This window comes from Nelumbo nucifera, chromosome 2, assembly GCF_055504915.1.
Source record: "Nelumbo nucifera cultivar China Antique chromosome 2, China Antique-T2T, whole genome shotgun sequence".
NCBI lineage: Eukaryota > Viridiplantae > Streptophyta > Magnoliopsida > Proteales > Nelumbonaceae > Nelumbo > Nelumbo nucifera.
In genome coordinates, this window is record NC_142650.1 from 65,401,914 (window position 1) to 65,414,314 (window position 12,401).

At 40.5% G+C, this 12,401-nt stretch overlaps 1 protein-coding gene across 1 annotated transcript; it reads right to left on the minus strand.

Annotated features, from left to right (window-relative positions):
- Positions 1-8,523: 8,523 nt before the first annotated feature.
- LOC104601492 (uncharacterized) lies at positions 8,524-12,182 on the minus strand. Its single transcript, XM_088897311.1, has 9 exons — positions 11,928-12,182; positions 11,561-11,722; positions 11,354-11,449; positions 11,128-11,251; positions 9,885-11,028; positions 9,579-9,744; positions 9,321-9,485; positions 9,065-9,217; positions 8,524-8,969 (listed from the first exon to the last, which is right to left on the minus strand). The coding sequence occupies exons 1-9, from the start codon at positions 11,988-11,990 to the stop codon at positions 8,769-8,771; spliced, it is 2,274 nt and encodes a 757-aa protein (XP_088753437.1). The 5' UTR covers positions 11,991-12,182; the 3' UTR covers positions 8,524-8,768.
- Between the last annotated feature and the right edge of the window lie 219 nt (positions 12,183-12,401).

Genomic DNA, 12,401 nt, shown 5'->3' on the forward strand with positions numbered 1-12,401 from the left:
CGAAATTGTCTCTTACACTTAACCTCTCAGCCCATAATGATCAAACACTACCCGAAAAAGAAGGACCTCTCCCCTGGCTACAAGGTGGAGTGTCGCACTCTCTACTCGAATGGGTCCTGGGAATAACCATTTGCAAACCTTTTTCTTAAAACATAATATATATATTATTATATAAATATATTTTGCAAAACAAATCTCAAACACGGTTGAAATCGACTACCGAAAGTTTTGGTTTCCATCAGAAAGAGTGTAGTCCCAATCATTCACTTTGTCCAAGAAAGGGGATGATCTCATCACTATGATCACCCGCTCGAGTGAATTCTCAGACTGCCCCAACATACCCAGGTTTTGACCCCCAAAGGATCTCACTAATTGGCATATCAAAGATAACCCAATCTGACACCCAGTGCAATACATAATCGAGCCTAGGGGTTAGGTGTAACTTTCCAGTTTTGCCAATCAGTCTCAAAGGTCCACTAGACAATTGGAAACTGATCTGGTTTAGTGCTTCAAACAAACACACACTACATGTGATTTGGGTCTAACCCTGACAGCTGAGACAGGCTGCCCCAACCTTTTTGGCAACACATTAGTGTCAGTGTTGGTAGGATAAATTCCCCAAGTCTATCTAACGGCTGAGAACATTCTAAACTAACGCAAATCTCATAAGTGTCTAGTTTAAGGGGTAATTACAAAGAAACACACCAATCAAAACATGAAACAATTATGTACTTTTACTCATTTACAATAAATGTATTAGTACATCAATTTGATTGGAGCTAAGAGCATACATTGTCTAACACTTTTCCACAACGGGCTCAAGCACCATAACCTTTTTGAGTAGTAGGTTGCCAACTCTGAATTGGTGTCCCTTGATTCGGGCATTATAGTACCAAGCCACTCGTTGTTGGCATGGTAAAATCCGAATATAAGCAAGGTCTTGAACTTCTTCTACTAAGTCGAGGTTAGTTCATACATCATCTTTGTTAGTCTCTTCGTCAAACATCTCGGGTCGCAAGGTTGACACTTCAATTTCTATTGGTATCACAGCTTCAGTTCCATACGTCAGGTTGAAGGGCATTTCACCTATCGCTGTCTTGATAGTCATTCGGTAGGCCCATAACACACTAGGCAACTCGTCCACCCACAAACCTTTAACTCAGGAAAGCTGAGCTTTGAGGCCATGGACGATCGCCCTATTCGTTACTTCGGTCTGGCCGTTAGCCTGAGAATGAGTGACCGAGGATGTATGCCTATATCTGTACATCAATTCTAAATCTTAATATCTTCGAACTGTTTGCCATTGTCCGAGATCAGTACCCTAGGTATTACGAACCTACATACGATGTTTCTCCAAAAGAAGTTCTGAACATTCTGAGCTGTAATAGTTACTAGCAACTCGACCTCTACCCATTTTGTGAAGTAATTAACTGCTACAACTAGGAATCTTCTCTGCCCAGTCGCTGGTGGGAATGGGCCCAGTATGTCAATTCCCCACTGTGAAAATGGCCATGAATTGGTAAGATATTTTAGGTTAGCGGCTGACTAGTGCAAGATGTTGGCGTGTCGCTGGCATTTATCACACTTCTGCACCAGTTCGATTGTGTTCGCTTTCACCGTAAGCCAGTAGTCTCCTTGTCATAAGGCCTTTTGGGAGTGTGAATGATTATGTCCGCAAAGTCCTTCATGAATCTCCCACAATACTTGATCTGCTTCAGCTTGGCGCAATCAGCGTAGGTAGGGAAGCATGAATGATCTTCTATATAGCTACTCGCCCATGATTACGTAGGTAGATGCCTATCGCTCTACCCTTCGTGATGTGTTGTGTTCCTTTGGTATAGTCATGTGGCACAGATAATCAACAAACGGATCCATCCAACTAGGTCTCATTGTCATCACTGGTATAACCTCTTCTGCCACCCTCTCTATAGTCGAACGTTACAGGTCTTCTATGTAAACATCTTTCTTATGGAGTCGAATGCACTAGCCAACTTAGAGAGTGCATTGGCCTCAGTATTTTCTGATCTCGGGATTTGTTGGATGTACCAAGAGTAGAAGTTGGGTAGGAGCTCCCTTACCTTGGCCAAGTAGGCCATCATGGCAGGCTCCTGAGCCTCATACTGCCCATTCACTTGGTTGACTACTAGTTGCGAGTCACTACATACTACAAGATGTTTGGCCCTGACTTCCTTTGCTAGTGATAGCCCGATTATGAGTGCCTCATATTTGGCTTCATTGTTCAAGGCTCGAAATAAGAACCAGAGGGTGTATTCCAACTTCACTTCGCTAAGCCCATAGAGGATCAACCCAACCTCACTTCCACACTGGTTGGACGAGTCTCCAACATGGAGAATCCAGGGCTCTTCATCCCAAGTCGGGTTCTCCCGAGCCAAGGTAAGTACTGCACTAGTCGAGGCCTCCAAAGTGGTCTGTAGATCGACAACTTCAGGGGCAGGTGAGTTGAAGGTACACTTAGCGATGAAGTCTGCCAGAACCTCTGCCTTAATTGTTGGTCATGGCTCATATCGAATATCATACTCACTAAGTTTGATTTCCCATTTTGTAAATCTCCTTGAGACCTCGAGCATCTAAAGAATTTACCTCAAAGGTCAGTCAGTTAAGACCACGATAGTGTGAGCCTGAAAATAAGGTCTTAACTTTCAGGCTACTAACACTAAAGCGAAGGCTAATTTCTCAATGTTGAGTACCTAGTCTCGGCGGCATGCAATACTTTGCTTACGTAATAAACTGGTCATTGTACCTTGTCAACTTTTCTAATTAGGACCAAGATGACTACCTCATCACTCGTGGGGAGGTAGAGCTTGAGCTTGTCCCAGGTTCCAGGTTTGGTCAACAAAGGCGATGAACTTCAATACTTTTTTAGCTTTTCGAAGACGAGCTGACATTCTTTGGTTCATTCAAAGTCACGGTTCTTTTTGATTGCCTTAAAAAATGGTAAACATCGCCCAACCGATTTGGACAAAAATCTGTTCAAGGCGGCTACTTGGCCAATTAGTTTTCACACTTCCATAACCGATCTAGGGGGTCGCATATCTAATATTGTCTGAATTTTTTCTGGGTTGGCCTCGATGCCATGTCAGCTAACTATGTATCTGAGGAACCTGCCTGATGTGATATCGAAGACACACTTGTTTGGGTTGAGTTTCATATTATATTTTCTTAAAACATTGAAAATGCATTCTAGATCAGCAATTAAAGAGTTCGGAAACTTAGTTTTTACAACCATGTCATTCACATCACATTCTATTTTATTGTCAATAAAATATGAAAAAACATTGTTTACAAGTCGTTGGAAGATTTCTCCAGCATTTTTCAAGCCAAAGGGCATTATCAATAACAGTACAAGCCCATCAAGGTTACAAAGGCAGTTTTTTCTTCATAAATCGGGTTCATTGACATCTGGTTGTAATCAGAGTATGCATCCATTAAACTCAACATCTCGAACCCTGAGGTCACGTCTACCAGGTGGTCGATTCATGGGAGAGGAAAGTTATCTTTTGGGTAGGCTCTGTTCAATTCGGTATAGCCGCCGCACATGCACCACTTGCCATTGGCTTTCTTTATGAGTACTGGGTTTGCAATCCAAATCGGGTATTGGACCTCCCTAACAAAGTCGGCTATGAGTAGTTTCCCACTCCTCGTCTACTATCTTCCATCTTTCTAGGGTGAGGTTCCTTTTCCTCTATCAGACTAGTTTGACTGAGGGGTCAAAATTCAATTTATGAGTTATTATCTTTGGGTCTATGTTGGGCATTTCTACTGCCAACCAAGCAAAAACGTCTAAGTTATTAAGTAAGAAGCTTACCAGGTTGGAGCGTACCAGTTCAGTTAGGCGAGCTCCTATTTGTACTGTCTTCTCTGGCTCGATCTTTGAGACCAGCACTAGGACAGTATCTTCCATAGGCTGAGCTCGCTGGTCTATGTTCTCAGGTGGTGGCTCCAAGTCGATGTCAATAGTGATCTTGCCTTTTGCCTTAAGGGCAGCCACATAACATTTGAGAGACTCTAGCCGGTCACCTCGCATAACTGCGATACCTTCAGCGGTGGGAAACTTTACTGCCAGATGATAAGTTGATACTAACGCCCAAAGGACATGCAAGATAGATCAGCCCATGATGGCGTTGTAAGGGGAGGGCATGGTGACCACAAGAAAATCATGATCAAACCAAACCAAGTTGGGGGGTGAGCCCACCACAACTGGCACCCTCACCCGACCAAGGGCCGAACCACCTCTCTGTTGAAACCAACTAGGGGTATGTTAGTTGGTTGCACATCTTTTTTTCGAGCTCCATGCGCTCGAAAGCTTCCTGAAAAATAATGTCGGTCGAGCTCCCCAAGTCGACCAGAATTCTCTTTACCTCAAAATCATTGATAGTCAACTTCATCACCAGGGTGTCGTCATGCGGATACTGTATTTTGCACATGCGGTCTTTTGTGAAGTACATTATCTCTTCTTTTCAGGGGTGCTTTGGTGGGTTCTCGTTGTCATGTTCTAAGTTCTGGATTGAAGTTTTCCCTATCGAGGTAATGTAACCTACTAGTATCGACCCTCCGATGATCATGTTGATGACCCCCAGATGGGCCGCTCTTGCTATTGTTCTCGGGGAGCTTGGTCTCTTTCTTGCTCCTTGCTTGTCTAGGGCACCTCCCTACGTTGATTGAAAGGTCAGCCTGCTTCTTCTCTCTTTACAAATTGTCAAAGGTACCCACGACAAATCAGTTTCTCGATCTTGTCTTTAAGATTTCTACAATTTTCTGTATTGTGGCCTATGTCACGATGGAAATGGCAATAATTATGCAGGTTCCTGGTTGATGGGTCAGCCTTCATCCTAGGCAGCGATCTTACATACTTTGTTGGTGTCATTTGCATAAAGATTTCACCCCTTTTCGCGTTTAGGGCGGTATAAGTTTTATTATACAATGGTGGAGTTCTAGACCATCGGCCTAATCCAAAACCCCGATGAGGAGATGTACTCTTTCTTCTAGGCGACTTGCTTTGCCTGCTTCCTAGTGACCAACTTCTCTTTGGTGACTTGATTCTCCGCTTTGTTTTGCTGCTTCCTGCTTCTTCCACATGCTTTCTTTTTCTAGATAATTCTGATTGTGACCCTAGTGCTTCCTTTGCTTTTATGAACTTATCTGCCTCGGTGAGGAATTTCTCCATAGTTGTTGGAGGGTTCAGTTCCATTTGGCAGTGCAGGTCAGGGTGACGTACACCATTTTTTCCGCGGTGAGTTGTACGATTGGGTTCAAGTCCGAGATTTGCAAGCATTCCAAGTTGAACCTTTTAATATACTCCCTAAGTGTCTCCTTAGGTCATTGGATGACGTTTAATATGTAGGTTGCAAACTTTGAATGCCTCTTACTGGTCGTAAAGTGAGTGATAAACAGATTGGCGAGCTAGTCCCAGTTTTTTATGGAGCCAGGAGCCAACCCCGAGTACCACAGTTGAGCTGAGTCTTGGAGAGTTGTAGGAAAGGCAATACATAGACTTGCATCATTGGCCCCGTTGAGCAGCATTAGGGCTTAAAAGTTGTCCATGTGGTCTATTGGATCTGTTGATCCATTATATGATTCAAGAGTAGGCACCGTGAAGTTCTTCGGCCGCGAGGCTATAAGTATCTCTGGGGCTAAAGGTGATGTGCGGGTTATAGGAAGCCTTGATGAGGTACATGCCTAGATGGTCGCTTTACTCTCTTCTTTTTTGTCCATCATGCTCACGACCGAAGCAAGCTGACTTTTCTTCGAGGCACGATGAGCACGTCTTTGGAGCCTCCTTTTAGAGCCTTCGGAGGAACTAGAGATCTCAGTTCCTATGGGAGTAGTAGCTTGGCTTTCCACCAGAAGTTGATTCTGGTTCTGATTCAAGACTTGGTTCTCCACTGGCATGGGGGTTGATTGTGGTTTTGGTCAGGAACCCGGTTAGAGACTTGTTGGTTCTGTTGTTGTTGTTGCTGCTACCCTCCCCCCCACTAGGTTGGCAAACTTGTTCTCCTAGGATCTCATATGGTCGTCATTCCACGAACGCATTGTACCAAGTCATAGAACTGGCACGCGTCGACCCTAGTGGGAGCCATAGATGGCTCAATCGTAGGAGGAGGCGTGTTCACATGAGATGGCATCAAGGTCGGGTTTAGAGCGGGTTGGACACCTGGTGGAGTCAAAGGTACATTAATTTGTCTGATAGTTACCGAGGGGATTTCCGGGGTCTTGGCAAGTTGTTCGTGCCCCCCAAAGACTTGGTTATTGTTGTTATTAGAAGGTTGCTTTCTTGACGAAGCCATAAGTGTCAATATGTGATGTTTAAAGAGAATGGGAACTTAGCTTTTTGTATCATGTTCCCACAGACGGTGCCAATTGATGTGGCATGATCTGATAGCTCTTGCGTGTTTGGTGACTCGGATGCTTGCCTTGTTAGTGGCCGAGCTGTGCTAGGCCGAGTTAAGGGTGTCCGAACTGTACTGTTCTGCAAGAGAGGTGAAGTTAGAGTGCCCGGGTTGTTTTACCCGGGATGGGCATTCCAATGCTTAAGTTAATGAATTGTATTGAGAGTTCTTAGGAGATAAGGGGATGCAAGAGCTTAATTGTGCATGCCTTCTTAGGTTAGAACGAGTGCTTTATATAGATGTGGGTGATTTGAGACCTCTTGCAATGGTCCCCAAGTTCTCGTGGAGCCATTTCCGTTCACTCGGGAGAGTAATGACGTCTGTTACATAATCCACGCAGGGGCTGAGATCTATCCGATTAACTCTAATGCGTGTGATGCGGTACGCCGGCTTAACAGTCAACTCATTAGTGCTCTGGAGATCCCAAACTAGCAATGGATCTATCTGACAAGTCAGCAAGCTCACCTCGTAAGTCGTCAATGGTGCTTCTCGTAGCTTGGTCAGTCTTTGGGATAGGTCACTAGTTGCGGGGAGACCTATTAGTCCGGTCTGGCCGAGGTGTTCATGGTTGGCCCAGGCATGGTGCTACAAGCCAACTTGTTGAGGTGATCCGCTTACTTGGTGCCAAGGTGTCATTTAAAAACCATGTCACGGTGTAACTCGGAGGACCAAATTACCCCTCATCATGACTCGTGTAGAAAGTAGAATGCACACAATAGTTAGATTTTCTTCAAGATCATCATAGGGTGGACTATCGAGTATAAGTTAATGTCCTAGACGAAGAGGAATCAGCATAGAAAATTAAATATGTTTATTAAAAAAAAAAAGAGTTTCCATTAGGAATGGCAATGGGGTGGGTGGGGCAGGGACGGGGAGCCTCTCCCCATCCCTGTCCCCGCAAAAATCCCCATCCCCATCCCCGCTAACGGGGACAAGGTTATCCCCATCCCCGTCGCCACGAGGATCCCCATTCCCCGTAATTTTTTTATAATGTTAACCATTTTGTTTTTGTTTTTGTTTTTTATTTTATTTAAAAAATAGGACTGAAATAATTAAAATTTACAATCTATTAAAAAAGATTCAAACATATTCAACCATATTTTTAAAATATAATATATACACATATGTGTACATATATAACATATGCATACATATATACATATATATTAGTGGGGATCCCACGGGGTGGGGAGTGCTCTCCCCATCCCCGCTAACGGGGATGAAAGTTTTTCATCCCCATCCCTACCCCATTCAGGGCGGATCCCCATGGGGATCGGGGGAATAGGAAAAATTGTCATCCCTAGTTTCCCTCTTCTTCAATATAATGAGGAACATTTATTATAATATAGATCTTAGAGTAGTGAGCCTAACGACATTAAAATTTACTTCTTAACATCTATATATAGTAGACGTTATTGTATGTTGTACACAATTACTTAAACTTTGCACACAATGATTTGTTGGTCGTTTCCCCTAGTATTTGTCATTTATGTTTGGAAGGTTCAATAGTCAACATCACCAAATATGTTATGGAACAATATGTTGGGGATAACAATCAAACAATTGATATAAGGTTATAAAATAGTGTTTTATATAGAGCATAGGGGCTTGAAATTAGATTTGTGCTATATTGTAAGCCCTTGTGGGTGATTATTATGAATGAAATGGGTAAATTGCTGAAATCTTTCCTAAAGTTTGGTAATTGCAATCACCTCCCTTGAACTTTCTGATATAGTTGCAAGTAGATTACCCCTTCTAGTAGAATCTTCTAAAAAGAGGCATGAAAATGTCCAAAATACCCATGCAATTACTTTCAATAAAAATGTTTGTTATCCAAATTTTCTCTTCATATGAATCATTACCCCAAACCCTTCTAATCTCATTTCTAAAATTGATTTATTTTTCAAATTTGCCTTTCATATAAATCACTCAAAGGTAAAGCTGCAGCTTTAAACTTTTTTTTTTTTGTTCATAAAGTTTGTATTTTGGACATTTCTATGATTCTTGCTAGAGAATTCTAACAAAAGGGTTTACCTGCAACTGTATCAGAAAGTTTAGGGGAGGCGATTGCAATGAATAAACTTTAGGAGAGATTTCAACAATTTACCCTTAATGAAACCCTAATCCTTTTTCTTATTAAAAAACACATATTTGTGGTCACATATTAGTCCTTACTTGGGTATTTACCTTTCTCTAACTATTTTTGCATGGAACCACTAAACAAAATTTGATTCCCATACATGAAATCCACATACCAATACTTGCATCATTGTAATCAAGGGGTTCTAATCTAGAAAATGTATATTGCTTAAATATAATCCATTCTCATTTGATAATGAAATGCTTGAAAGGTTTATACTACTAGTTTTTTGGATCAGTCTCTATTTCATGAGCTAATTCTTTGCTCAACTTGTCAGCACGATCATCTTGTCCACCTGCGAAGGTATAGACTCGATATGCCAGTTGAAAAGTCCTCCAAAGAATCTTAACTGATGCTTTAGATCGGTTGTTATTCTTTGATATAATCTCTTTATTGGTTATTGCAGTTGCTTCTCTTCTCTCCTGAAATAATAAATAAAATGCTCAGAAAGGAGTAAAGAGTTGTTCTTAATAAACTTAATCGGTTGCTTTAGGAAATATTTGTTCAATTAACCTACCTTAAGAGCCAATTCCATGCAACTAGAAGAAACATCCACCATCAATTCCTTGATTCGCACTAGAATATGGAAGTTAAAGTGGATATTGTGATCCCGAAATCGCTTAGATTCTTCATCTTTATATCTTTCTAATGCATCCACTTCTCCCTTAATCTGTATTTATGCATCTTCATTAATTATTGATGACAACTTGTACTAGTGAATATAATTTTATATATGAGTGGTTTCCACTAAACATTGATCGATGAAAATTTACCTTATTGAAGTAGCATTCAACCTTGTCAAGATGCTGACCCAGAGGAGCCACTACCTTCCAATTTTCAAGATTAGTAGCAATTGCATTTAGCCTTGAATACAATGTTGCTGCTGTCCTTAGTATCTCCAATTTCTTTATGGGGAAATCTTCAAACCTCGCTAGTACCTACATTTTAAAGAATTAAACACTGTGAGGCAAAAGAACATCAAATTGATGATGGTGAAATTCATTAAAACAACAATCTAGTGATAAAGTGACCTGACTTTCATCAATTAAGTCTTCTAGATGAAACTCTACATATTGGTGGAATTTAAGTAGCTCATCCATATCCTTTGTTTGGAATGAACTGATAGCAGATTTCATTTCAATGATTGTTGTTGCATATTCCTGAACATCTTGTTCAATTTGTAGAAAGTAGGCTGATCTGAGACACCAATCAATAATATAAATTAGAAAAGGGGATGAAAATAGAAAAAAAAATAGCTTAGATATTTATTTAATTAAGTCTCTAATATCTCTTCATTCATTGTAGATTATAATAATTAAGTGGTTTGGATTTCAGACCTCCTTGTTATCTCTGCTAATGCATCAGCCATTCCCTGTTTACCACCTGAACCCCCAACATGATTCTTTTTCCATTGAGATGACTTACCACCCAAAGTAGATCCTTCCACCTTTCCTTTGAGTAGCCGATACAAGTTCCCCATGTGCATTGACCTTTTTAACTTGGTATTTGTTTTCTTGTGGCATTGAGCTTTATTCACACCAAGTGGAGGAGGTGGGGGGGGAGCTGCTCCCTTTATTAGAGGCATGGGTGGTGACTGTGGCAATGGAATTGCTTCTTTTAATGGAGGGATTGGTGGTGGGGATGGGGTTGCTTTTATATTTGAGGGGGTTATAGATGGTGGATATTGGACTAGGGTTGTGGTTATTGGTGTTAATGTTGGGGGCAGTGGTGATACATTTAGAAGAGGTGGGGGTAGTGGTGATGGTTGTGCCAATACCTTTGGTTGCAAAGTGGGCTGGAGTGGTGGTACAAGTACAGGAGAAACACTCATTTCTTGAAGCACATCACTTATTTCATTACTTTCAAACTTATTGCTTGTTTTACTTGAATGGGGTGGGACCTTTGGTGTTTCATTTATGTCTCTATTATGTTCATTTTCCTTCTTGGCTCTTGGTATTGGTAATGCTTTCGAATTTGTCTTTGTTCCCTGGAACTTCAGCTCTGGTTCATCAAATTTTTGGCATATTTGAGCCATAGACTCAAGACAAGCACTCGTTTTGGGAAGTCCATCGCTCTTGTTACTTCCAAGCCTATTGTTTATTGTATAACTCGGATTGGGCATCTGGCCCTCTAATATATTGTTTGTGTCTCTCTTATCTTTGAGTTCTTCCTTAGCTCCTAGTGTTGGAACATAAGTGGGCTTCAATTTCCTCATAGACTGAAGCCTAAGAGACCAAAGAAATGGCAGTGAATAAGAAAAGCTAGAGAATTCCCTTATTGTTCCAAAACTTTGTGTCACCGCTGAAAGGACTGAAGTTGGGGTGCCCGGAGAAAGACAAGGATCTTTATTATCTGTATAGGAATCATTTAAGATATCTCCGAAAGCAATCTTATCATCATTCTCCCCATCTTCATCCATGACATCATATATTTCTTTTGCTGCCTTAATCATATTATCAAGCTTCTCCAGCACTCTTTCACCTTCAACACAATGATAAACCGATAAACAATTAATATTGTTTTCATGTAGGATGACTAAGATTTTTGGGTAGTGTCCCCAAGAGAAAAGTATTAATGTACCTAATTTCTCTGAATTTATGTTCATGTCATCATCTTTCTCGCATATGGATTTGGTCAACCACTCGTGGTTCTTGGCCCATGAATCACCAACAGATTTAAGAGCTTTATAAAAGAACAGCAAAACCTATACAAACAATATTTATTGTATTAGTTTCTAAGTTGATTTTAGTTAAGAATGCATTTTCCAAACTATCCCATATCACTTTTTATGTAACAAACAACAAACCTGATTTGTAGGCATTTCATTAGTTTCTCTCATTAGAGTATAGGGCACGACTTTGGGGTAAAGCTTGTGGAGGTCCTTCACAGTTCTCATTAACAACTATAAGAAGATACAAAGTAAGTAACTAAGAATTGTAAATAAACTCTATAAAACTTCAATGTGTAGTTTCTTGTCAAATTTCTAATTAAGAAAAAGAAATGATAAGAATACCTCATTGATAGGATCACATTCATTGCAAGGAGGAAAATCAATAAGATCTCTAAAGGTTAAGATCTTTTTTCGAAGTTCCACTATTAATGGAGAGCCTTCTATCCATTCATGTGGATTTTCTTTTTCTTTTTTATTTTTAAATACACCAATACCCTTGATTGCCTGCATTAATAATTTTCTTTTGGCTTAGTAGATGATTAATTCTAAGTGTGTGGTAAAAAAGCATAAAATTTATTTCTCATACAATATTAAATTGTCGTGTATTGTTACAGAATAAAAGAAGTTAAACATGAATAAGCATCTACATTTTTATCTCTTACACAAATAGGAAACAGGAAAGAAGAAAACCATATGAAAGGGACCCTACCTCGAAAGCATCCAACTTGCGATGAAACAACAACGGTGTTGAGTTCTGGAATCTTGACGCCATTGGTGACCCCCCCAAGTTGTTTTAAAAAGATTTGGGGGAGTTTGGCAATGCTTTCATAATTGTTTCCTAAACTCCATAATGGGTTAACTCTTAGGTTGATGAAGGTAGCCAAACAAAAGAGATTGTTTAAAGAGAATGTGCTATGACGACTTTGCAGAAAGGAAATGAATATGGGTTGCACCTTCTTGCTTGTAATAAGGATTTTAAGGTGAAAATTCGTTGAAATAAAGTAGAAAATAAACAAACCTAGAAAAAAATAGCATAATTCCTACAACGGCACAACGAAGACAAGATAAGAACACATCATTAACTTTATTTAGGAGACCCCGTTGTCTAAACCTACCTATTGTCAAGGGCCCTATGTTGCAAGAGCTTAGTTGTTTTGTTCCTGTTACAACTATAACGGTTAAC